This window comes from Eschrichtius robustus, chromosome 20 (assembly GCF_028021215.1).
Source record: "Eschrichtius robustus isolate mEscRob2 chromosome 20, mEscRob2.pri, whole genome shotgun sequence".
NCBI lineage: Eukaryota > Metazoa > Chordata > Mammalia > Artiodactyla > Eschrichtiidae > Eschrichtius > Eschrichtius robustus.
The window spans coordinates 49,408,066-49,435,102 of NC_090843.1; the positions used below are offsets into that span (position 1 = coordinate 49,408,066).

At 52.6% G+C, this 27,037-nt stretch overlaps 1 protein-coding gene, 1 long non-coding RNA gene and 1 other non-coding gene across 3 annotated transcripts in view; all 3 read right to left on the bottom strand.

Annotated features, from left to right (window-relative positions):
- LOC137754355 (uncharacterized) overlaps window positions 1–20,625 on the bottom strand; it is a 40,789-nt gene extending 20,164 nt beyond the window's left edge. Inside the window, exon 1 of the long non-coding RNA XR_011071824.1 lies at window positions 20,233–20,625. This is a non-coding gene — a long non-coding RNA (uncharacterized lncRNA). The remainder of the gene's footprint in view (window positions 1–20,232) is intronic.
- TRNAT-CGU (transfer RNA threonine (anticodon CGU)) lies at window positions 6,211–6,282 on the bottom strand. The gene has a single exon. It is a non-coding gene; the product is annotated as a tRNA-Thr (tRNA).
- A 742-nt stretch (window positions 20,626–21,367) lies between the features above and the next one.
- Window positions 21,368–27,037, bottom strand: part of RAB11FIP4 (RAB11 family interacting protein 4) — a 114,906-nt gene continuing 109,236 nt past the window's right edge. Inside the window, exons 11-15 of the mRNA XM_068530206.1 lie at window positions 26,448–26,529; window positions 25,481–25,618; window positions 25,223–25,381; window positions 23,941–24,084; window positions 21,368–22,834 (exon numbers count right to left, since the gene is read on the bottom strand). Of these exons, the coding sequence (XP_068386307.1) occupies window positions 22,718–22,834; window positions 23,941–24,084; window positions 25,223–25,381; window positions 25,481–25,618; window positions 26,448–26,529 (640 nt within the window). The 3' untranslated portion in view covers window positions 21,368–22,717. The remainder of the gene's footprint in view (window positions 22,835–23,940; window positions 24,085–25,222; window positions 25,382–25,480; window positions 25,619–26,447; window positions 26,530–27,037) is intronic.

Consider the following 27,037-nt stretch of genomic DNA (forward strand, 5'->3'; position numbering starts at 1 on the left):
ATGGTTTTAGGCTAAAAATATGTAATATATATTTTTTAAAATAAATTTCAAGAATATTGTGGTTACGATGAGGTTAAAATGAGCTAACTCAAAGACCAGTATTTAGTAAATAATAGCACAAGTGGTATTCTGCTATGGCAAAAGTGATGGCAGTGGCCTGCAAATTACTATTTAGAAAAACACTCTTTAGGATCATCTTTAGAGAAACACTGCCTTAAGAACGGTGGTTTTCAAACATTCAGTCATGCCCCATGGTAGGAAATTTATCTATATATGTATGTAAAATGTTTTATGAAACAATTCTTATACACGCAAATATATTTGATGCAATCCTATTCTGTTCCATGAAAAAGAAATGCTGCTTGCAAGTTATTAAATTTATTTCATGATCCACTCATGGGTTACCTCCTGCAGTTTGAAAAACCCTGCCTTAGAGAACATCAACATGTGATGATGATGATGAAGATGATGGTAGCTCTCAGTTAGTGAGAAATTTTTCAGTGCCAAGACCCTGTGCAAAGAGCTTCTCCTTACACTCTCACAATGACCCTAGGTCAGAGGTATTATTATTGCCTACATTCTACATGTGTAATTACTTGCCAGGGTCACTTGACCAGTAAGTGCAGGCCGAGAGCAGTCCCTCTCCACTCTGGTCTAGTGCACTTCCCACCATCTCACTCCGAGTAAATATCTCAGAAAGGCCCAGTCTCCAGGGCATTCACACCACGTTTGCCCTCCCCACAATGTAGTCCATCCCTCCAAGTCTGCCCTGTGGCTCCTGCCCTGTTTCCCCCCATCTACAAATGACCTACAGGAGTCAGGCTCCTTAACAAGCTGACCTCGGAGCCCCTGAGATGGGGGTGGGGTGTGTGGTGTGACAAGGACAATCTAAATGTCCGGGCCTGCCTGCTGCACACATCCATCTCTGTGGCTGGGAGGGATCGACCTGCCTTGGGGACAAAATCCCATAGATCGGGAGACACTGACCTTTCTCTCTGGCTCCCCTCACTCTAGATTCTTCCCTAGGCCTTCCCTGCCTACTCCAGTTGAAACTGCAGCCTCTTTTTCCATCACTTCTTATCCCCAACCCAGCATTTTTCTCCTTCCGTAGCCCTCATCCCCTCTAATATGCTACATCTTTTACTCATTTGCATAGGGCCTGTCTCCCTGCTGCTGATCTTTGCCTCCGACTCCCAGGATGCAAGCTCCACAGGGGTAGGACTTTTTGTTTCTTTTGTACACTACTGTATCCCTGTACACATAATGCAGTCTCAGCAAGTACGTGCTGAATGCCTTTCAGTCCTGCATACACTGCCCTGAGAGCTCCGTTTTTGCCATTACTGGATGGGCTTGGCTGCCCCCACCCCTCCCCCATCCAAGGCCCCCCCGACCCCCAGGGCTGAGCCACATACACAGAGGCACAGACACACTCTAACACCTGTTGATTTCACCCTTTTCCTCTCAGAGGATGACCACGTTCCCCCCCAAGGCAGGAGGGCCACATTCACCGCGGCCTCCAATGTGCAAACCGTGCAAGGTACTTAATATCAACCCCATGTTACAGTCCTGATTCTCTGCTAATAACGAACACGTGCCATCTCTCTAGCAAGGCATCAAGTGGTGTGACATGGCAGAGCAGGAATGAGAACCCCGATTTTACTGATACGGAAACTGGGCTTGGGGAGATGAAATGATTTACCCAAGGTCACTCCGTACTGAGCTCTTTGCCCTCAACTTCCGCCTCCGGACCACCTAGCCTATCAGATGCCACGATTGTGCATCTTCTACAGTCACGGTTGTGCTGGGTTCTTTTCAGCTTCCTGCCATCAGTCAGAAAGAGCTCAGACAGAAGACACGGGGATCCTGGTGACCAGAGGGAGAGGAGGACTGCAAATAAAATCATTTTGTATGTGAATATGGAATTCATGGGGCTGATTTTCTCAGCAGATTTTGCTCAGGTGGCAGGTTACATGGCTTTTGTTTCTCTCGGCCCAGATGGCTTGGACAGAAGGAGAGCCCCAGAGCTCAGGGGAAAGACAGGTTTTGCCATGAAATCTTTACAGCAGAAAAGCCACTACTGGGATCACCGACTCTGTCAACATCCGAGCCCATTTCACCTCCTCACTCCTGCGCAAACTCTGATAAGTTCTCTGCCTGGGGCCTCCGTTTGTCATTGGCAAAACTGGGATGGGATTTTCTCTGTGATTTCTCCCAGCTTCTCCTCTCTTGAGAAGACAGGACACAACCTTTGCCTGCAAGAAGCAGCAGGGGGGTAAAGTCCCCAGAAAGGAGTCGATTCTTTCCAGGTGTAATGGTATTTCCGCAAGGCCAAGGCAGCACTTCGAGCTGGATTCAGTTTTCCTGCCTGATGGGGGGTGGGGAGAAGGCAGGTGGTCACTCTGAATGTGACCCAGGGAGTGAGGCTGAGAGGGCGATGGGAAAATCCTGGAAAGTAAGGACACAAAGGAGCCCTGCTGGCTCAGAGTGCCAGCCCTCTCACTCGGGGTTCTCAGAAAGGCTTTCTCTGGGCAGGGTAAGTGCCTGGAAGATGGGAGAGCCCTTGGTTCAGAAGATCTAGGAGTCTGTCTCCTGGGGAATCCAACTGGTGATAGGGAGTTTCTGTGTCCCTCCCTTGTCTCCACAGCCTGAGTACTGGGGTGAAGCCTAGTGATTTTGTTCACTATGTGCTTTTTCTATTGATCAGAGGTGAATATTAGACAAGAGAAGTACCTGCTTGCCCCATGGGCTGGCAAAGAGATGGGCCATCTCCTGGGTACATGTCAGGTTATAATCAAAGATGACTTTTCCAAGCAGATTTGTGCTCATCCTGCAGAAGAGCTTAACCTATGTCATAAAGGTAGTGCTTTCTGGATGATCTTGAACAAATCACTTCCCTTCTCTTTGCCTGTCTCTGTGGCTGTACAATGAGAGGGTTGGGTGGTTGCTTTCATTCCTATCAGACCATGATTCCAAACTGGCAACTTTTGTCCCAAAGTATAGGGTTGGACCTTTAGTGTTTGCTTATAAAAGCATCGACAGACAGTATTTGTTTCTTAATTTGAAATTTCATTTTATGTGCAAGGTCAGAGGGGTTGGCAGCTGGGGGTGGGGGTGGGGTTTAGGGAGGAGAAAAGCACCCCTGCCTGCTTAGTTGCAACCTAGATCATGATATTTGAGTGTCAACGATGATTGAATGAGGGCAGAAGTAGCCAAGATTGTTTGTGGTGCTCTGGCAAATTCCTGTTCATCCTCCAGAGCCCAGGTATGACGTCACCTCCTCTGGGAAGACCTCCGCAACCCTTTAAGCAGGGTCCTCTCTTGTAAGAGGGCTCTGTATCTGTACCAGATGCTGGAAACACAGACACAAGCAAGGCACTGTCCCAGTCCTGAGGGGCCTCCCACCCATGGTGTGAAACACACAGAGGGGTCCCAGACAATAAGCTGTGACTCATTACCTGGGGGAATCAGAGGTTTCTCAGAGAAGGTGATACCTGAGTCTCGCCAAAGGGATGGAATCTGACTCTGATCCAGTGTCTGGATCTAGCTGCTAATTTGCAGGGAATACCGAGGACAGAAGAAATGGAACTGCACTAAGAGTCTGCAGTCAGCAAAGTCTAGACTACGGGAAACTCTCCAGGTCAAATGGGCCAGGTTCCTCAACAGACAGACTGCAAGGAAATAAAAGGGAAGGAAGAGGATCCTAGTGACTGGAAAAAAAAAAAAAAAGCTTAAAAGACATATCAGTTTTTAAAATGGGCAAAGTTAAACTATAGGGTATAAAGATGTACAAGGTGATAAGTTAAAATGCAAGGAAGTGATTACTATAAAAGTAAGGAGTACGGTTGCCTCTGGCTGTAGGGGGTTGTGATTGCGAGGGGGGCACATGAAAGAGGTTTCTGGGTGTCTGGCAAAGTTCTCTGACCTGGGTGGTGTTCTACTTATAACTCATTAAGACATTCACTTGATTTGTGTGGTTTCTGAAATTGTGTTTTATTGTACAATAAAAGATTTAAAAATAGATATCTCCAGGCTGGAATATTGGACTAAAACTGACGGCACAAGGCAAAATATATACACTTGCCAAATTCTGCTTTTAAGTCACATAACGTTTGCTCGCAGGAAAGAAGCGGCCTGACCTAAAGTAGTTTGTATTTTTAAAAATATCCTGGAGGTTTTTAGCTGCCCACAAATGACTGTGCCTGCATACGTGGCTCTCCAACTGCGGTCCCAGAGGCCCTGTGTTTGTCCTAGACTCTGGGGGGAGCCACTGTGGGGAGGTCCAAGCAAGGGGAAACTGATGGGGGGGAGGGGCTTTGTAGCTCTGGTCCTACCCATCAGGGAGGACTGGCTGTAACTCTGGATGGGGGAACCAGGGCCATATATTCTCACCGCCAGGGTGCCATGACCAAGTCCCACTGTGAAAGGGGATACTATGATTCACTACTTTGGCAGCCCCAAGAGAGACTGGGCGTGGCGCTAGCTCGAGGCAGCCCCCCCCCCCCCACTTCTCCAAGGGCCAAGCTCTGAGGTAGAAGCTTTGAATTTCAAGCCACAAGGCATTTAGGAAACATCGCTTTCAACTCTCGAATTTTGCAACTAAGGAAGTTGAAGTCCGGGGTATGTGATTTAACAAGGGTCATGCAATAAACTCAACACAGGTGTCCCCTTCTGCTTCTGCCCTCCCCCTTCAAGCCAATGACCTACCTCCAGTCTCACGGAGGTGAGTATAGATACCTGTGGGCCTACAAGGTAACTGCTAGGCCTCTCGGCTCCCATGCTCACCCTGGTGCTTGTATCTGACCCACCTGCACTTCCATCTCCTCTCACCAACCTTGACTTGGGATCCATACTTGACCCCTGCCTCTGGGGGCCCATGTTTCCCCCAACATCTGTATGTTGACCTCTTCTGTACCTTGACCCTCTTTTATTGACTTTGGCTTGGCTCATCCACCCCCCCTCTGTTGGGGTGGAATTCTCTGCTCCAGCAGCTGCAGGAAACCCAGTGTCCAGCCTCCGAGTTCCTTCTCATCAGGAATCCAAACTAAGGGACAGGATTCAAGGCCATATCCAGTAGCTCAGGACCTTTCCCCTTCCTATCCCTGAATGTCTGGAAAATCGATTTGCATTTAGGAACAATTCCATGATGACACTGGTACCCTAGCTCAGCATTCCCTTCAAAAGCTAAGTGTATCTCTTCCATTTATTGGAATCTTAGCGAAAAAGATCAATATATTTCCCTGCTTCCTGAGCCCCATATCCTGTCTTCTATGATCCTGCCCCAAAGAGACTCTGCTGACATTCAATCCACCTGAAGCTCCACGTGGTCAACTGTGCAGCGGGACCTACAGAAAGGTGTGTTTTTGGGTCACGTTAACAGGAGTATGAGATATAGAATGAGGGAGGTGAAGAAACATTAATAAGACTACACCTGGAGTAGTACGTGTCACTTCAGTCCTGAGTGTCACAATTGAAGAAGGGGACAGATAGACCAGAGCATATCAGGAATGAGAGGCACTAAACATCATGTCATATTAAATTGGTCTATTTATCCTAGAAATGACTTGGGGAGTATCATAACTGGCTAGGGGCCAGATTCAAAGGATCACACAGGCAGGCGCCAGACTTAAAGGGTCAGTTCACAAGGGCTGGGAAAGGAAAAGGCACCCTCCAGCTGAACGATGTGGTTGGCTTCCTAGACAAGAAGGCAGACAGCGAGCACCACGTGGAGAACTCACCTTTCAAGCAAAACCCAGAAACCAGAAAACACTGCTCCAGAAACTCAAACGCCCGTTCTGGAAATTTCTCCCACCCTCGAGACGCGCAAAACCAGTGAGACCGGACCTCTACCTCCACCCTACCCGCCGCTGGCAACACCAATGCCTAGCGCGGGCCTTAGTGTCACCACAGGTAACACAAGGATCCCAGGCCAGCTCCGCCCTGCTCAGTGCGGCTGGGTGAATGGAGGTTCGGGGAGAGGAGACGCAGGGCGGCCAGCGAAGCGCGACACAGCTGGTGCCCGCGAACCCTGGTGCCCTGGCTCGGCCTGCGTTGGTGACCGCGGAGCCGAGGAATGCGGGTGGACGGGGAAGGGTGGGACTGGAAGACGCCTGAACACAATATGAAAAGTAAAAAAGTGCCACATCACAGAGGAAAGAGGCGATACACATGGGAACACTGAAGCCCCCACTATCGACCCCAACCTCAAGAACCAGGCACGGACGGGGTTCGAACCCGCGATCTTCGGTTTACGAGACCGACGCCTTACCACTTGGCCACCGCGCCTGACAGCCGAGGGAGCGCTGGAAGCTCTCAGTGGAGGGGAGGCGGCGCAGGCGCGGGAGGGGCGGCGCCTCACCTCCGGCCCCGCCCCCGGCCCAGCCGCCCTGCCCTCCAGACCCGCCGTCCGGGACCTAGCTCTCGGAGCCGCTGGGGCCCTCTCTGCGTGAAGGCCAGGCGCCCGCGTCCTGCCCGCGGCGGGATCCGAACTCGCGGCGCCCGCCGGCCCGGCCCCGCCTCTAGCGCCCCCAGGGGCACGGCGCCTGCGGAGAGGCCCGAGGGGCATTTGAAAGGAGCGGCGGCGGGCGGAGAACCCAGGTTGGGAGAAACCACAACCGACGCCTGTGACAGCTGAAGCGGAGACGGCGGCGGCGAGCGAGCCAGGGCAGAGCGTCCCCGCTGGCGTCTCCGCCGGCTCGGGGCGGCGCCGTGTGACCTTGGCCGGGTCATTTCCATCCGGTCGGCAGGATACTGGGGCAGCGCGCTGGAGCTCGGGCCGAGTCCACGGGGAACCGAGGGGGCAAGAAGGGCGGTGCAGGCAGGAACGGGACTGGCCCTCGGAGAAAGATGCAGGGAGCCGAGAGGGATGGGCGCCACGCTGCAGGGGCGAAGGGAAGTGAGCGCGCCTGGCTGATCCCTCAGGGGCGGCCGTCTGTGTAAGCAAAACCTTCCTCGGTTGCTCTCACTACCCTCTTGCCCTTCAGCCTCTGGCACGGGCCTCGGGCCTGGAGACTCCAAGTAAACATCTGTTTGTGGCCTTGCCCAGGAGGGTCAGGTGTGGGCGCACAAGAGATGCCCCCAGGGATGTTCTGGGGACAGTGCTAGAGTGACCAGCTGGAGGCGACCTGAATGGAGGAGTCTCTTAGTCTGGCCATACCACGTAACAGTAGGACACTCTTATAAGGAATGATCTAGATTCAAAGGAATGATTATCAGCATAGAAGGGGCACAAAAGCGCATGTGATTTTAAGATGTAGAACAATACGTGCCATTTACTAAAGCAAAGGGAAAGACACACAAAGTAAATAAAAGTAAAAACATTAGAAAAATAGAAAGGGGGAGACTGGAGATAGGGACCAAAGGGGAGTTTACTGGTAATGTTTTGTTTCTATTCTGTGAAAGAGGCAAAAAGCTGAGAGGTTGGGGATATGAGTATTTATTACGATACTGTAGGTTTTGTATTTTCTTTAAATTAAAAAGAAAGGAAGGGAATTCCCTGGCCGTCCAGAGGTCAGGACTCCGCACTTCCACTGCAGTTAGGCACGGGTTCGATCCCTGGTCGGGGACATAAGGTCCCGCATGGCCGCGAGAGGCGGCCAAAATAAATTTTAAAAAAAATTTTTTTTAAGAAAGGAAACGAAACTAGGTCCCTCTGTCCTTGTTTGGCCTGTGGCCATAGCGTCTGTTCCGGGAGAGGTGAGTGGGGGTGAGTGGGGGTGAGTGGGGATGAGTGGGGATGAGTGGGGATGAGTGGGGATGGGTGGCGATGGGTGGGGAAGGGGAAGCCCCCCCCCCCCCCACCGTCCCAGGGCAGGGCGTGGCCAACTGCCAGCCTCCCTCAGGCCCCAGCCCTCCTTTACACAGGCGTCGGGGGTGGGGACACAAACGAGGCCAATCTATCCATTGACGACCCTGCCACCTCCACTGCCCAAGTCATCCTTGCTTATTTGTAGAAATTTTTTAAAAGTATAGTTGGTGGAGATTTGGGGAAAGTCAGGAAAGCTATAAAAATCACTGTCAACCATTTTGAAATGTACAATAGTGTTAACTACAGGCCCATGGCTGTGTAACAATCTCTGCAAATTTTTCACCTTGCAAAAGGGAAACTCTGTACCCACGGAGCAGCAACTCCCCTTTCCCTCCTCCCCCAGCCCCTGGCTACCACCGTTCTGCTGTTTGTAAGAATTTGACTACTCAGGATACCTCATACAAGTGTCTTTCTTTTTGTGACTGGCTTATTTCAGTGAGCATAAGGTCAAGGTTCATCCGTGTTCATCTACATATGACATGATTTCCTTTCTTAAGGCTCAATATTCCATTGTATGTTTCTTTATCCATTCACCTGTCATTGGACATTTAGTTTACTTCCACCTCTTGGCTATTGTGAATCATGTTGCAATGAATATGGGGGTGCAAATATCTCGTGATCCTGTATTCAGTTCTTTTGGATATATACACAGAAGTGGGAATACTGGATCATATGGTAATTCCATTTTTAATTTTTTGAGGTACCTTCCAACTGTTTTCCATAGTGACTACACCATTTTACAATCCCACCGTCTGTGCACAAGGGTTCAGATTTCTCCACATCAGTGCCAATACTTGTTTTGTTTTTATAGTGGCCATCCTAATAGGTGTGAGGTTGTGTAATTTCATTGTGCTTGGATTTGTATTTCCCTGATTAGTGATGTTGAGCATATTTTCATATGCTTGTTGGCCATTTGTTTTTCTTTGAAGAAACGTCTATTTAAGTTCTTTACTAATTTTTAAATCAGGTTATTGGGTTTTTGTTTGCTTGGGTTTTTTTTAGTTTTAGGAGTTATGTATCCTGGATGTTAACCTCTTATCGCATATATAGTTTGCAAATATTTTCTCCCATTCCTTAGTTGGATTTTTCACTCTGTTGATTGTTTCCTTTACTGTGTAGAAGTTTTCCGTTTGATGTAGTTCCATTTGTCTATTTTTGCCTTCGTTGCCTTTTTTTTTTTTGGTGTCCTCTTCGAGCAATCAATCATTGCCAAATCGAATGTCCTGAAGCCTTCCGCCTATTTTTTCTTCTAAGAGTTATATCAACTCAGGTCTTATGTTTAGGTCTTTAGTCCATTTTGACTTAATTTTTGTATGTGGTGTAAAGTAAGCATCCAACTTCATTATTTTGCATGTGGATATGCAGCTTTCCCAGCACCATTTGTTGGAGACAGGAAAGTTTTTAAAAGCATAAAAAGGAGAATTCAAAGGACCCGTAGTCTTACCACCAGAGAGAAGCACAATTGTGCCTGCATTCTTGTATGTATAAAACACACTAATTCATTTTTTCCGAGATACATGGGTTGTTTTTTTTTTTCACATTTTAACAAATTAGAAATCAATATGACAACTGGTTATAGTTGGAGTTTTACAATCGGCAATTCTTTTTAGTGGCACGTAAGTTTTTTAAATCGATGCATTTGATGAAATGGAATATATATATATATATATATAATACAGTTAGGAGAGTCAGACTCATATTTTCACATTCGTATATTTCATGGTGTCCTCATTTTTCTCACCATTGTAAGATGAGCACGTCCCACGTCTTTAAAAGTGGATCATTTCATGGATTGTAACAGGCGTACAACTCTGGTACAGGATGTTGATAGCAGGAGAAGCTGTGCGTCGGGGGTGGGAGGGGTAATATGGTAACCGTGCTTTCCACTGAGTTTTGCTATGGACCTAAAACTGCTCTAAAAAATAGTTTATTTTTTTAAATACCTTTAAAAAACACTTAAAAAAAAAAAAGAGGTAATTTTTTTTTTTTTTTTAAACTTTGGGTTTATTTATTTATGTCTGTGTTGGGTCTTTGTTTCTGTGCGAGGGCTTTCTCTAGTTGCGGCAAGTGGGGGTCACTCTTCATCGCGGTGCGCGGGCCCCTCACTATTGCAGCTTCTCTTGTTGCGGAGCACAGGCTCCAGACGCGCAGGCTCAGTAATTGTGGCTCATGGGCCTAGTTGCTCCGCGGCATGTGGGATCTTCCCAGATCAGGGCTCGAACCCATGTCCCCTGCATTGGCAGGCAGATTCTCAACCACTGCGCCACCAGGGAAGCCCAAGAGGTAATTCTTGAATCCTCTACTCTGACTCCCGTGCTGTGAGTCACAGCCAACCCTGGGCTGCACTGGGGCTGCTTCTTGGTGGGGGTCCCTGTGGACCTGGCCCAGGAGCCTGATTTTGTCCTTCTTCCAGCAGTGAGCAGCCATAAGAGCATGGTCTAACTTCTGTTTCCTAAACTCACATGTACCATTTTTAATATAGAGCTTTTGCCTTAAGATGCTTTGAAACTTGACCAAAAGGTGAGAGCTAGTTCCAGAAGCTCCTAGCTGACAATCAGGCCATACCTACTTCCATGCAGTGCGGTGATAAGATCATCCAGTCATTCAACAAATCCTCAGTGAGCACCTACTAGGTGCTAGAATCTTTTCTCAGTGCTGGGGCTGTAGCAGTAAACTAAGCGTCACAGATCCCTGCCCTCATGGAGCTTCTATTCTTAAATAAGCAAAACATATAGTATATCAGATGGTGATAAGTACTAGGGAGAAAAATAAAGCAGAGAAGAAGGATGGGAAGTTCTGCAGGTAGGATGGAGGGTGGTAACTTTAAACAGAGAGATATAGTAGATTAAAAGCAGTCACAAATTCTTTGCTGCTTTTCCTACCCAAAGGTAGAGTCTATTCCCCATCTTTGGGTATGGGCTGCCCGTCTGGCTTGCCTTGACCAATAGAATGTGGGCCAAGTGATGGTGTATAATAAGTTCTAAAGCTTAGGTCTCAAGAGACCTTGTAGCTTCTGCCTTTGCTATCTCAGAAGCCTGTCCTAAGACCGCTGTGTAAGAAAGGCAGTCCACCTACTGGAGGATGAGAGGCCGTGAGGCATCTCGCAGCCAAAAGCCAGCACCACCTACCAGACACATCAGCCTGGCCACCTCAGACCTCCCAGCCCCGCTGACCCTTCAGCTGAGGGCAGCTATATGAGCAAACCCAGGCACACCCTGCAGAGGAGCTGCCAGCCTACCCACAAAATGGGGAAAATAATAAATTGTTCTCGTGGTAGAGTTTTGAGGGTAGTTTGTTACTTAGCAATAATAGTTCCTAGATATAGGAGGTTACATACAACTAACACACTTTCTGTTTCTAGGTTTGTGGGCTGGTGCTTATTTGCATGGAGTAATCGAAACTTTTGTGATGCTGGATGAATGAGGCAGGGGCCATGCCCAGTGGCCCCTCAGAGGTTATTTAATCTCAATTTCCTCATCCACAAAATGGGAGTTTGTTCGCTATCAGCCACAGCCCTGCATTAATTAAAAATTGAACCACCTTCTTCATTATTCACTGCTGAAGTGAGCAGGGGGCGTGAAATGCCGCTTGACCCTTTTTCCGTAGGTGCGTGCGGTAGCAACCTGAAACTTTCCCTTTCGTCAAGTTTCACAGTCCCTTTGCCAGCACGAAGGCTCTAAATTAAGGCTGCTGTTAGTAGGAGAAAAAAGTCAACACAGGTTGAAACCTTTTTGGAGAGTGTATGGCCACGTGTGTAGACATTTAAATTAAGGCTGCTTTTCATACTTGGGGTTATATAACGCGGTTTGATTTTTTTCTTTCTTCCCCTTCTCAGTGTTTAGTCGGTTACCTTTTCCCAACTCCTCCACCCGTTGGTAGAGCCTTCCCTCAAAACAAAATACTTACAGGTGGCTGTAATTTAAAGGGTCGGGGCAGGCTCACAGGTGGATCACAGGCTAAATAAGTGGGGGAGGGATAAATTGGATGATTGGGATTGACACATACATACCCCTATGTATAAAATATCTATAGATAACTAGTAAAGACCTACTGTATAGCACAGGGAACTCTACTCAATACCCTGTAATGGCCTATATGGGAAAAGAAGCTAAAAAAAGATATAGGTATATGTATAACAGATTCACTTCGCTGTACACCTGAAACGAACACAACATTGTAAATCTTTTTTTTTTTTTAATTTTTATTGGCCTCCTCAGAAGGCCCCAAACAAGGCAGGAGCCTTATTGAGCACCAGCGCTAAGCAGCTACAGCCCTTGGGACCCTTCCTTTCCCTGAACACGATCCTGCTGTGATGGACAGTCAGGAGTGTCTCCACGCGGGCTCCCGGACAGTAAGAGATCTACTTGGTTGAGGTCAGAGCACTGATGGACCAAGTCATTCCCCAAGATGGGTCCTGTTTGGGTGGATTTCTTTTGGGAAAGATGGTCTCCTGAAAACAAGCCTGGTAGGGCCCAAACCGCTGAAGACTTGCTATCTCATGCACCTATTGCTGTGTGACCAGCTACCTCAAAATGTAGAGAGAGGTATGCAGAGAGATGTGAGGTGGGGCTTCTTTGTGCCCACCTTCACCTCACAAAATGGAAACATCTGAGGGCTCTCTAGTGGGACAGCTTGGACTACACCCTCTCCTAGTCTCCTTCCTGCCTTGACAGCCTCCGGAGTTGACGTTTACAGCATCCCCTCCCCCACCCCCCAACACCACCACTATTGCAGGCCAAAGCACTGAGGGTCTGGCCTGACGCTGCCGGAGACCCAAAGAGTCCAGCTTTTGGTCTGGGGGTCGCCTGCTGGACTGGATAACTGAGAAGGCCACGTGGAGACAGAGGGGGCCAGTTGGGCTAGAACGCAGGGGATGAGGGTCTCACAGGCTCCCCTGGGCTTAGTGACACCAAACGGAATCTGGAAAGTGGGCCCAAACTTCAGCGCCCTCTGGGTTTGGGCCTTTCAGGAGCTCCAGCAATTTTTTTTTCTTTTTCGTTAAACCCAGAGGCCACATCAGTTCACGGAGCCCAAGTCAGAACCCAATAGCAAAGTCAGAGCTTGGAGAGAAAGTCAGGGCCAAACCAGGGATGGCAGGAGAATGAGGGGAACTTCCTGCAGCCCCAACTCAGCCACCTGGTGAGTTTCAGAAGGACTGGCTTGAAGCTGGCTCCGGGCTTCCTGGGCCCTAGACCCCACAACCTTGCCCCAGCGGGCTTGGGGCACCACTGACCCCTCAGCCCACATTAAGCTGTAGCCTGGCCAACCAGGCTGACCCGTGGTGGAACCACCATCTTTCCTGGGCCTCTGCTCCTGCCCCCATCAGTGCAAACAGGCCGCAAAAGTTCCACCTGTGGGCTCTTGCTCCTAAAGAGCCCACGGCCCCACGCCAAGCACTCAGAACACTGCAGGGCACACGGTGAGCCCTAAAGACACGCCAGCTACACGAACCACCTAGTTGTTGCATCTTGTGGGCCAAACACCGCATTAGGCACAGGGATTAGGGAGGGGAGAGGGGCTGTAGGGGGAAGAGTGTTGCCAAATCCCACTTCTCCGCGGCTCAAAGGTCAGAGAGCAGCCAGATGGACTGACCGAACCCGACTCACCCCTCACCAAGGGCCCCCTGCTGACCACGGATCTCTGGACCCCACGGTTAGCAGGGCTGCACCTCCTCCCCCTGAGGATCCTGGGCCTGCAAGCGAGAGGCCGCGGGAATAGCTTTTTCCACCCCTGGGCGTAGGTTAGTCATTTTCCGGAGATGGGTTGGCTGGGTGGACCTGCCCGGCAAGGCCATGAGAAGCCCGGCTCCCTTGCCCAAGTGAACACCCAAAGCTGGTGATTCCAACTCTCCGCCTCACGCAGCAAAAAAACAAAACCAACCAGGTCTTACCTGAGTCCACGCTGCCTTCGTCTCGGTTCCTCTCTCGGCAGCCTACCTGGTCCTGCTGCCGCTCTCCGAAACTCAGCTCGGACCAGGCCGCCGCTGGCTTAAGATCCTTCAGTGGTTGCCACGGCCCTGCCCCCTGCCCTCTGCCCTCTGCCCTCTGACCCGCTAGTTCTCCTAAGGCCTTTGCACCTGTTCTTTCTCTGTGTTTTTCCCAACCTCTCTCACCTGGCCATCTCCAGCTCCTCCTTCAGGCCTAGTTGAAATCTCCCGACTCCTAAAACAATTTCAGCAGTGATTATGCACCCATGACTCTCAGCCCTGGCCACACACTGGCATCACTCGGGTGGGGGCGGGGGGCATTTGGAAAAAACCCCAGCGTCTAGCCCCATCTGAATCCAAATCACTGTGCTTGTGCCCTACATCCACGTGGTTTAAAATTCCTCCAGGTGATTCAAATATGCAGCCAAGTTTGAGAACCTCCCTTTCTAGAAGCTGCTATGCCCTGAGGTTGGGGAGCGGGTTTGTTTTGCTGTCACAAACCCAGCACCTCACCCTACACTGAGCGTCTATCAGGTGCTGATGAAACGTTTGCTTAATGGATGATGAGATCCACCCTTGGCCCACCAGGCTCTGCAGGGCCTCAGCTGTCCCATCTCTCCAGCCCCACCTCTCCACTCACCTCCCGGCCACCGTACCCTGAAACAGCCGTGCTTTCCACAGACCTCCCTCACGTGTGATTCCCAGATCCTACAATTCTTCAGGACTCTGCTGAAACTGCCCTTCCTCGGGGAAGCTATCCCTGATGCCGACTGGCCTCAGTCCCCTTGCCCCCAGGCTCCCATCCCACCCTGGTGCCCGGTAGATTAAGTCTGTTGGTTGATTTTGTATCCAGACATTTTTGACCCTTCAGGAGACTTTGTCCTGGGCCCAGATGACTCTAAAAGGGCCTAAATTTGAGGGCATGGTGAGTTGGTGGGATCCGACAATGGAACTTTTTCAGGAACCGTGACCTCTAAGCGGCGTAGGGACGTCGTCAGTAATAAAGAGGGTGAGAAAACGGGTCTCCAAGACTGTGCAGGGGCCCCAGCCTGCACACACTGCAGGGCTTGCTCTCACCTCTCTCCAGAATAGTAAACTGAGTTGAATCGTGTCCTCTCCAAACGGTATGTTAAAGTCCTAAGCCCTGTACTTGTGAACGTAGCCTTATTTGGGAATAGGGTGATGGCAGTTGTGATCACGTTGACGTCATACTAAAGTAGGGTGGCTCTAATCCAACGTCTGGTGTCCTTATAAGAAGAGCAAATTTTGGTCACAGAGATACTGACGGAGGATGGCCATGCGACAACAAAGGCAGAGCGATGCAGCCACAAGCCAAGGAGCACCAAGGATTGCTGTCAACCGTCAGCCAGGAGAGGCGTGGAGCAGATCCTCCCTCAGAGATTACGGAAGGCACTAACCTTGCTGACACTTTGATCTCAGACTTCTGGCCTCCAGAACTGTGAATCAATTTCTGTTGTTTTAAGCACCATCCCACCCCCTCCCCCGATTTGTGGTACCTTTTTTTTTTTTTTTTTTTGGCCATGCCACACGGCATGTGGGAATCTTCCCTGACCAGGGATTGAACCCGTGCCCCTGCATTAGGAGCTCAGAGTCTTAACCACTGGACTGCCAGGGAAGTCCCCTGTGGTACATTTTTATAGCTGCCCTAGAAAACTAATTTAATAGAGGAGACGTTTCGATAAGGAGCCTTTGGGGGAAGATGAGTTTTGCCTCCCGAAATCCAGATTCTGATTCTGCAAGCACTTACTGGATCCCCATCTGGTGGCTTGACTCCATGGGTAGGAACTGTTACTTCCCTTGCTTTACGGACGAGGCAACCGAAACTCAGAAAACTTGCTTAGTCACACAGAAGGAAGTCATAGAATGGGGGTCTGATTTCAAGTGCAGGACTTTTTCCATGAACACAGAGTTGGTGCTCAGAAATGGCCTAATTATTGTGAAACAACAGATTGGAAGTTTAGTACTGGGGTTTTCTCAGTGACACCCCGTCCCCACCCTGGTTCCCGAGACCCCATTGCACTCTCCTCCGCTTCCTTAACAATGAGTTCACCTTTTCAGGACTTCAGATCTCAACACACACACCCCAAGGCAGGGTGCAAGGGGGCTACAGCTTCTGGAAAGGCCAGAAGTTGCTTCTGGGTGGCTGGGGTAGGGAAGGCAGAACCAGTCTCAAAAAAAAGTAGTGGCAAACTAAGAAGGAAGCCATTTTTGAAACTGGGGTGCAGGGCCAGTGCTCAGGAATTGGAGACACCTGGCTGGCAGCAGAGGGGTCCTAGAAGGAGTGGGGAATAGGGTTGTCAGATAAAATACAGGACGCCCAGTTAAATCTGAATTTCAGATATACAATGAATAACTTTAGTACTGCTTGGGACATACTTACACTGAAAAATTATGTATCTGAAATTCGAATTTAACTGGGTATCCTGTATCTTGACTTGCAGAATCTGGCAACCCTACTTGGGAAGGGAAAGGCATGTTACGAGGATGGAGAGAGTAAAGGTCCAGATCACAAAACGCCCAGTGTTGGAAGAGGACTTTGCTGTGAGCCCAGGAGGCCATGTGAATCCAATGAATGGGGCACCGTCTGCCCACTTGGGCAGACCTATAGCACCAGGGCCCGTGTGGGGAGGTAAGTGGGCCTGGTCCTGCCTGTCCTGAAGGCCTGGGCTAACAGGAAGGCAGACTCACCTCCAGAGAGGATGGGCCTGTGAACCCTGTTGACACCTGGAATTCCATAACCACCACCAGGGGCAGACAGGAGAGGGCAGGACCCTGGGGGTCTGGGCCACCAACCTGGGGCACCTCCAGTGCTTGGTGGTACCCACGCTGGCAGCTTGGTGTGCAACCAGGTTCAAGTGGAGGACCTGGGCCTGTGACCCAGGGGAGTCATGGGAGCGGACACGGCAGAAGATGGCACGGGGACCCCGTTAGTGACCAGAACAAGTTGAGAGCCCTGGGAGGCCCTTGCTGGGAAAGGGAACGTGGCTGCAGCGAGGACAGAATTTTCAAACATCACAGCCCCGAGGGTGCCGTTATCAGGGCTTCTGGGATGCCCATCTCCTCTCCTAGGTGCTGTCTCTAGGACAGGCTCAAAAGAGGGTCTGCAGGGTGAGCCCCTGCCCCCGGAGGGGCACCAGCCACCCTGGTACACTGGATGAGGCCCGCTCTTCCTACGGGAGACCGACCCCAGGAGTTCTGGGACCAGGCCTCACCTCTTCCGCCCTCCCTCCCCTACCACAGAGACACCGTCAAGTCAGGCAAGAAGAGCAAAGTGTTTATTTACACCTGGGTCTGTACGTGAGCGTTCCCGAGGGAGCCTGCCTCTGAGAGCCCGCTCCTTCTTGGCAGACAGCTCGGGACCCCGGGACGCAGCCTTGGAGCCTCGCCACCCTCTCCCCACCCTGGGGCCTGGAGGTGGAGGTCTCACTCCAGCCCCAAAGCTAAACCTGCTTCCAGACGGAGGCTCCTGGGGCAAAAGACTCAGGTGAAATCCCACGCTGCGTCAGAGCCACCTGACAAACCCTCGGACAAGCCCTCACATGCAGCTCATCCCACCCGGGCCCCGGAGACCCCAGCCAAGAAAGCGGGACGAGCCGGGACGAGGAAGCCAGCGGGCTGCAAGCCAGTCCTCAGCGACGCATGGTCCGACGGCGGTCCTGACCTCACCGGGGATTGAATGGCACCCGGGTCTGAGCACCTTCGGCGGATGAGGAAGAGCTGGGCAGTTGTTAGTGGCAGGCAGGGGATGCAGCCAGAAGCCTCTTCCTTCTGCCTGCTTGGGGTCCGAAGCTGTTTAGACACCAGATGGCGATGGCCCTGAACCCAGGTCCAGTGCCAAGCACTGGGAGCTGCACGGCTGGAGCTTCTCCCGTGGGCCAGGGGTGCATCCTCCGAGGGGCCCACAGAGCGGCCGCAGACCCACGACATCGCGGCCGGGCCGACGCCCCAGCTTAAGAAGGTGCGTTCTGCCGGCTACAGGTACTGACACCGACTCAGGGAGGGGGTTGTGGGAGAAGCTGCTTTGCACAGAGTGAGCCTTTTCTAGTGTGCAAGGCGCCTAAACAGCGGCAGGCTGGACGACGGGCTGAGTGAGACCATAATGAAACACCTGTCCCAGGTCAGCAAGTCTGCACGGCTGAGCGAGCGGAGGAAGCGGAGCTGGGGCCTGTGGACGGGCGTGCGGGGGGCGGGCCTCGCGGGGCGGAGGCACGTGGATGCAAAGGGGGACGCTATGTACACGTTACAGGGCTCGGGTAAACAGAGGACGTAGAAAAGGGGGCAGTGGAAACTCCTGTACAGTGGTGACAGGGGACAGAAGGCACAAGGACGATGACCCCAAACCATGCAGACAAAACACAGCCTGTGCAGCACAGCAAAGCAGAGGGGCCCGGAGAAGGCACGTCTCCCCAGACGACAGCACTGAGATCCTGCAGGGTCGGCACCAGGGTGCCTCTCCCGGCCACCCCCCCGGCTGCTGGCTCCGGGCAGACACCCCTCCGTTACAATCACGACGAAAAGAGGAGCCTGCGAGGCCGGAGCGCCAGCGTCACGTGGCATCAGGCTTCGCAGGGCCTACGCTTCTAGAAACACACCTTTCTAGAAGGCAGCCTATTTCCCAGGTAGGTGGAGCGTGGCAGGAGGGCAGGTAAACAGGCCCACGGCTCCGGCCTCTCCTGCTCCCTGCCCGTTCATGGACGCACTCAGAACGGGATGGCAGGGCCCGGAGGCCCCTAAGGTCAGCGGGGGTGGGGGTGGGGGGGAGGGACTTCCGCAAAGTCACCCAGGAGGGCGTGGCCCCTCTGGCTTGAGGCCTCTTGCCAGCCTGAAGCATAGCATTAGAGGAGCTGGCCTGGTCCCAAAGGAGGAAAGGCCGGGCCGGGTGCCAGGGCTGCAGCCCCAAATGGCCCCTCTCCTTAATCTAAAACCCACCTCAGCCCTGAAAGAGAGTCGCTGTAGATCTGCCGGGTGAACAGTCGTTTCCTTGGCACTATAACCATCCCGACGCTTCCCCTGTTCCGATCGCATCTAAAGTTCGCTTTTTAGGTTTAAATTTGCTAATGCATTAAACACATATACCCACGGAGCACAAAAAGAGGGCTTAATTTCTTCCCGGTCCCCCAGGCCCCACGGGCCCCTGAAGGGCTTTGCCCGTTACTAAGTCCCTCACTGGAACAAAAGAGCCGTTCTGACCCTCAGGACCTGGCTCGGCCAGGAATCCAGCAGATTAGCGCCTGGAGCCTCCAGGGCTGGGCGGGGATGCCGGTATGGCTACTAACAGGGGAGGTGCTGGGGTGACCTTTAACCCCCCAGCCTGAAAACAGATCAGAGGCAAAACCCCCAAAGAGGGAATCCCCTCGGGCTCAGCTGTGCAAGTCGGTGGCTGCTGTTTTTGAGGCTGCTTTCGGCAGCCACCCCCACCCCCCACCCCCCGCCCCTTCCCCACCCCCACTCCGTTCTACTCCCACTCTGGACTGTGTCTGATACATCCCAGCATGTGCCACCCACCGGCTCCAAGAGCAACAGACAGAGACCGGCCCACTTGGGTTCGCTAACCCCTAGGCTAGTGAGAACAGCTGGATCCACCCACTCCTGAAGGCATCTGGCCTCCCATCCTAGGGGCGAGGGGTCTGCTAACGTCTCACCATCCGACATCATTACAGGAAAAGCCACCAACATCCCAGCAGGAGAACCCGCTATTATCCAGCACCTGGGTTAACAAGCCCAACAGAGGTTTTCTCCGCCTTTGGCCAGCAACCTCTTTGGCTGCACATTACCATCACCTGGGGAGCTCTTTAAACAGCTGGGTGCCTGGGCCACACCCACACCAATGAAATCCAAATCTCTGGGGGCCCAGGCAGCAGCATTTAACAAAATCTCCCCAGGTGATTCCAATGCACAGCCCAAGCTGAGAAACCCTGTTTCAGGCCCAGGTACTTTGGGAGGTTGTCCAGCTTTGTGTTTTTAATAGGTGAGAAATAAAGTGTATTAGACGTTTATAGATAAAGGATAATTTCCCTCTGACAATTCTTGAAGAATCTATGCATTTAAGATAACTTGCCTAACTCTGGCAATTCAAAGTTAATTTTTTTTTAAAAACACTTGCTGGTTCAACGAATTTTGTTGGGGCTCTGATTGAATGCAAGGATAGCTCAGAGTCATGTAAAATGTGAATCTGCTGCAGAACCCCCTCCCCACACCCCCAAACACCTCTAAACTTCACACAAGTTACCGCTAATCCCTACTTGGTACAGTTGCCAGGCTTAGCAAAACCAAAACCCACATGGGGCACCCAGTTAAATTATAATCACCTGGGGAATTCTTTAAAAAAAAAAAACACAACACTGATGCCTGGGCCACACCCCACACCGACGGAATCAGAACCTCTGGGGACTGGGCCCAGTTATCAGAATTTTAAAAGCTTCTCCATTTAAAATGTGTCCCAAGTACTGCAGGGAACACCTACTGAAAGTCATTTGCTTACCTGAAATTCAGATTTCATTGGGCATCCTGTATACTATCTAGCAGCCCCACCGCTGAAGAGAGAAAAGCAGAACGCTCCACCGGAAAACAAAGGAAGGAGAAAACACAGGAAGAGAGCACTTTCTGCCCCACCTGGAGCAGTCAGTCCAGCTCTGGAACCTGCCCAGAGGCTGTGGGGCTGGGACCCCTCCGGCATCTGCCCCCCTCAGGCTAAAAAGCTACAGGCTCTTAAAAAGCCAATCTGATACATTCTGGCTGAAGTGAAAAGGTTGGACTCAACATGGGGCGTGTGTTAAGTGGAACTCAGTCTCATTTTACAGTCAGCCCGGTCCAGAGACCAGGTCCCGAGGGGCCTTCCCGACTAGCGCTTCCTGCGGGAGTCCGCTCCCGTGGCGCCCCCTGCAGGCTGACAGCTTTTTCCACCGCTTTCCGCTTGGCGGAGATTCCTTCCCACATTGTGACTTTATTAACTCAGGCCTCTGCGGCCTCCCCTGGAATTCCACATCAGGGCGGCTAAACAGCACGTAAACGGTTACACATAAAATGCTCATCCCTGGGGTGAGTCCCCCACAGACCAGGCTCCGGATCCGGCTGGCCTCTCTGCAGGACGCCTCCCCATATAAAACCCAGACCAAAGCCACCTCGTGATTCATCATCTTTCCTGTCCTTTAACTCATGCCATTCCTTCCTACTAGCAAATTCTCAAGAGACCCACTCCTCGCGCCTTCTTTCCACCGCTGCTTCTGCTTAGACCCCTGGGGTGCACAAGGAGACCAGTGTCCTTAGGGGGTTGAGAGACTCCCAGGAGACTGACCCCTGCCCTCATCTTCCTGGTGTGGGCGGCCCCAAAGTCCTGGATCAGACCGATGCAGCCCCATGATTTGCTGCAGGAAACAAATCCCATGCATACGCTTAGAAAGAAATCACGAAATCCAACAAAAGCAAACGTTGACTGGAATGGGATGAAGATCAGTCCTGGCCACAGCCCTGCTCTGTGAGCGGGAACACACTCGAGTCCCTAGGTCCCCTCTTCACCCTCTCTTGCCCTCTCTCCTTTGCATACACCCCTCCCCAAGATGCCCAAGCTTTCCTGTTCACACTAGAAGTGCTGAAGGAAACAAGAAACTGCAGGGGGGAAAATAAGACCATACATTGTTTATATGTATTTGGATTAAAGGAAACAATTCACAAGCCATACAAAACTGAGACACATTGGAAAACTCAAAGGAAAGTACCGTATCTACTCCCAGCCACCTAGAACAAAACATCACATGAAAGATCCAGAGGGTGAATTTCCACCATGTGTCACCAGGATGGAAGACTAAGGTTTCCCTGCAACTTCCCCAACTGTCTCTCCCACCAGCACAGCGTTTGTTCCCCTGGCTGAGACCCGAGTTCAGGTGTGTTTCTAAAGGCTGGAACACGGGGCCCTCACCACCCAACTGAGCCAAGCCCAGAGCTTGGATTCTGAAAATCCAAACCCAAGGCCATCACCAGGGACAGGTAAGCAAGGCCCACTTCTAGCCTGAGGGAGCTGTCGAGAGGGTCCGTCCATGTCCTCTCTTGAAAGGCATCCACGGGAAAGGATGCCGGCAGGGACCTGAGCGTGCTCCCGCCCGAAAATCGTGTCTTTGGCTGCCCAACGCCAACACGTGCCTTAGACTGTCCCCAGCCTCCTGCCCCTTTCTTTTAACCCTTCATGTACACCCAGGTGAACGCTGCTTATTTTTCACTGTCTTAAAAAACAAAACAGAGAGGGAGAGGTAGGTGAGCAGGGATGGAGAAGTTTGCGGGGAACTCTCAAAACGCCAAGAATTCTCAGGATGAAGGTCGCCCCCTCCAGCTCCTCCACAAACCTGAGTCCTTGCGACACACTGTGCACAAGCCTCACACGGGCTGCCGGCTGGGGGGTGGGGGGGGCTCGTGCGGGGCCCCTACACGTTCCCCCCATACGCTCCTTCTTCCTCTCCGAGCTCAAGCACCTGGGCCTGAAAGGTGGCCGAAGAGGTTGGTGAGGCATTTGAACTCCTGGAAAAGATCGTAATTTTGCTCCCACTCCCAGGGGGAAACAGGGATGGGGTGGAAGAGCCTGTCTCACTAGAGTACTTTTTAATCCTGGTCCCCAGAGGTAGAATCATTTTATCCAGTATCTGAAACACAAGCTTCTAGCTCTCATCATTACAGTAACTCCTGACCGCCAACCTCACCCCCGCCCACCTCGGGGACCCTCTGCCCCTCGCAAAGGGACCACAAAGTGCAAGGACGGCTAACAGCCCAGATGGCGCCCGCGGCCACGGCCCACGCTCACCCCTTGCTGTGCGTATGGCCTCCCCACATACACACCAGTACATGTTACACCACCGTGGCCAGAGACACATTAACAGTGTGCGTGGGAGCCCGGCCTGGGCCGCATCCTCAGGCAGGATCTGGCCCTTAATCCCGGGGTCCAGGGGTCCCGAGGCCGCTCTGCAGCCAGGCCCCTTGTCTCAGTGTTTGATCTCGAGGATGGAGGGATTGTGGTCCAGGATGGCAAGGATAATCTTGTCCATGTACTGCCTCAGCCGGAAGTTGATCTCCTCCTGCTCCTTTAGGGCTTCCATGAGCTGAAGGAAACGAGAAAGAGAGGTCAGAGGCCGGGCCGGGGCTGGGGTGCGGGCAGAGCCAGTGCCCCAAGACCAGCCTCAGAGCTCGGAGCCAGGGCACGAGTCTAAGGCGTCACACTCAGGGAGGGTTAAACACGAAGATGCCCAGGCCACACCCCCAGAGTCTCATATCACTGGCCCATGGAGGAGTCCAGGTATGGGTGATTTTCTGATAAAGGTAGAGAACACTGCCCAGAGGCATTTATAATCAGGAGTGACATCCGAAGTCCTTAAGACTGCGAGCTGTTTCCTCTGCCTGGAATGTCCCCCTCACCACCCTCCGGCCCTGACGTTGTCCTTCTCCAGGTCAACTCCTGCCGTGTCCTTTAGGCTGTAACTGAAATGCTGCCTCTGCCCGCAGGCTGGAGGCTGGTGCCCGGCTCACATGGGAGCTCCTTGAGGCCCAGGGGCCAGCTCTTAGCTGTGTGTCCCAGGCACAGGGTAAGGGTTCAGTGACTCATGATTCGTGCTGAAATCTAATCTGGGTATTTCGGAGGCCTGATCTTTCATAAGCACACCCCAGTGTGCTTTCTGGGCACACCCCAGCCCAGAAAGAGTGGGCTTTGGAGCTAGAGACCTGGGTCCCTCTCCCTCCGTAAGTTGGGTGATCTTGTGTCCTGATCTCCCCATCTGTGACAGGCGAGTGTTCAGAAAGCCTTCGAGTTCTCAGAAGATTAAGCGAAGACATACTGCAAGCAGGTGCCCAAGAAATGCTAGCGTCCTTCCCCTCTTGACTTGGGGGAGGGGTCGTCCAGCCTCCTCTGGATTATAAGTTGATGACATCAACTGGCCATTTCGGCATGTTCCTGGCAGAGCGAAGACTCAAACTCCGTTCTGCTCCCAAACCCATGCTCCTCCCACCACGTACAGGAAATCAGAGCAGATTTAACTCCACCTGCAGCCTCCTCGCCTCACCGCTCTACCCTGTCACTCGGGGTCACTGCAGATGGGGACTTCGAGGGGCCAGGCCCTGGGCAGCCTGAGGCTTGTCATCGAGACAGGTGAGATGGGGCAGGACTCACAGGTGAGGAGCCAGGCTCCAAGGCGAGAGCCGGTGAGCACATTACCTCATCACGAGAGGCTGTGTCTATTTCCGCAGCCAGCGACTGGGCTTTGGTCTGGGTGGCAAAGAGGTTCTTCGCTTCGTAGAGGCTGAGGCTCAAGATCTGCCCGTTCAAGTCGTCGTTCTGATCCCGCAGCTTATGATTCTCCTGGGGAGGGGGACAAAGGCAATACCAACTCCCACCGGAACCCACTTCTCCGCATCCACTGCTCCCTGACTGCCACCAGCACCCTCTCCTCCCCTTGGGCGTGTGTCATGGCCAGTTCAGGACACCCCCAGATGACGGGGCATCTGCCACGCTTGAGGGGGAGGAGGCTGGGTCCTGGGAGGTCCTGGGGTTCTGAGGAGGAGTTACAGCCCTGCTCAGGGAGCCAAGTTTCCAGAGAGGGGCATGGCTCCAGGCCACCCCTTCCTCCCTGGAGTGGGTGAGCCAGAAGAGGGGCCCCGGAGGCCCTGTGTGAGGACACCGCCCACCCAGTGGCTCCTTCTCCAACGCTGGCCCTTGGTGAGGAGAAGCAATGCTCTGGATCTCTGGGCTGGCAGGTCAGCTCATCTCCTTGGCTCCTCCTGCAGCCGGGCTCAGGAATCCCGCTCTTGGGAGTTCTTTCCAGGGGCACCCTCGCTCCTGAGTACAGCAGGCCCAGTACTGTCCTGCCCAGACCCTGGTGACCAGCCCTGCACTCTAGCTTTTGCCTAAAGGCTCCTAACTGCTCACACTTGGGGCCTAGGGTGCCCCCTCGTGGCTGAGAAGGGCTGGGGTTTAGGATTGCTGTGGGAGCTGAACCTCCAGCACTTCTGCTTCCGGGGGTCGTGGGGTGGTCAACTCAGAGTCTCTGGGTGCGGGCTTCCCGCGGCATCACGCCCTCGCTGGGTCACTGCCCCCTCCTGATCCCACTTCCCCCACCCCCAACTGGTCTCCAATTGTGGGAGTGCTTCCGGAAACCATCTGAAATGGAATCCTGGGCACGGGGTCTGCTCCTGGGAGAACCCAACGCAGCGAGGCACTACTGGGTGGCTGGGTAGAGTCTCCTCCCCCACCCCATGTGCCCAGGACAGAAGACTGGTGTCTGCTTCTTTTCACGGATGCTGAGCAGAGCCCCTGGGATTTCCACCTGCCTTGGCTGAGCCGTGAGACGGGGACCAGCAGCCCTGACGACGAGGGTGTCGGGAGAAGCAGGCAGTTACGTCGGGGAAGGGGGCGCTACGGCCCTCGGCCCCTCACAGGAGACCCACCCGGAGGGGACCTGGACACCTGATCCCGTGGGCCAGAGGCTCCCAGGGCCCACCTGCTTGAGCCGCTTGACCTCATGCTCCAGCTCCACCTCTCGGGCCCTGGCATTGAACTCGCCCAGGCCGGAGGACGAGCCGCGGCCCCTGCCCGGCCGCTCGCACTCCAGCTTGTACATCTGCAGGTGCTCCAGCTCCTTGCGCAAGTCCTCGATGAGCTGCGGGGGGAAAGAGGCTGGTTGGTGGGAGCAGGGGCGCGGGGCATGTGGTGGGGGGGCGGGGGGGGTAGCCCTGGCACCCGCCGGCCCGGGACCCACCTCCTGCGTCGCCTCCCGCTCCTTCTGGAACTCAAGGCGGTTCTGCCGCAGCTTGTCCATCATGCGCTTGTACAGGTCCATCTCATCCTTGAGCCGCAGGCTGGTGTCCTCCAGCCGGTCGGACATGCGCTGCCGCTCCTGGAGCCGGGGAGACCGGGGCAGGGGGAGAGTTCCCAGGGGGCCCGCTGTGCCCCAGGGGCTTTGCTGGGGGCCGGGGCAGCCACCTCGACAAATGGGCCATCAGACCAGCCCCTTGGACAGAGCCCTCCGAGGCACGGATTAAAGAAATGGCCAGGTCCCCTAGGAGTCTAGAGACACAGCTAGAAAAATCTCAGGTCTCTGAAGCCCTTCAATGATGCCAGATGGACTTGAGTAAGAAGGTAAGACACCCTGGACTTCCCTGGTGGCGCAGTGGTTAAGAATCCGCCTGCCAATGCAGGGGACACGGGTTCGAGCCCTGGTCCGGGAAGATCCCACATGCCGCGGAGCAATTAAGCCTGTGAGCCACAACTACTGAAGTCCGTGCGCCTAGAGCCCGTGCTGCACAACAAGAGAAGCCACTGCAATGAGAGGCTGGCGCACCGCAAGGAAGAGTAGCCCCTGCTCGCCGCAACTACAGAAAGCCCGTGCGCGGCAACGAAGACCCAATGCGGCCAAAAATAAATAAGTAAAATAAATAAATTAAAAAAAGAGAAGGTAAGACCCCAAACAGAAGCTAACCTGTTTCTTTTCTTTATTATTTTACCCCATAATACAAGGAAATAGATATTCACTATAGAAAATCTGGAAAATAAGAAATATGGAAAAATGAATTATTACTCATGTTTGATGCTTTTTTTTTTTTGGCTAGAGCAATTTTATTAGAATTTCAGAAACTAGAAACTAAAGGCCCCCGATGGCCAACGCAGCCTCTCTGTGGATTTGGCTCAAGATCCAAGTCTGAGCAATGCCTGGACCTGCTGCTTACCTCATCCAGCTTCTCTGTTTGTGACTTCAGCCGAGTCACTGTCGTTCTAAGCTCGGTATTTTCTTCCTCTAATTGCTGCACCCTGGGGAAAGGAGAAGGACAAGAATGTCAAAAATGGAGATTCCCTTACAATTTGACAGTTTGCAGCAATTCTCCGCTCCCTGGGGGGTACATACCAGTAAAAGAGAGAGAGAGAGAGAGAGAGAGAGAGAAAGAGAAGGAGAATATGAATAATTGTTCCAAATGGTAATATGGCTTTGAGTTTCCTGTCATCCAAAGCAAAATGGTAAAGACCGAGTTATTATTATTTTTGGATAAAAGGAAACGCTTGTTTGTGAATGAATAAGGACATAAGTTTCTTTCTGCATACTCCTTAGGGCCTGAACACCCCCGGGGTTGCGGAGCGGGTAGGCAGTGGTATTCTTCTGCTAATGGAGAGTCCTCCTGTGGCATCTGGGGCAGGGCCCTCCTGTTAGGGTTCACCATTGGAAGGCAACCTTCTCCCCCGCATCTCCCCCAGGGCTCTGCCCTCCGAGAGCTCGCTGCAGCTGCCTCTGACGCCCACGGGCAGTGGTTCCTCTGTGTTCATG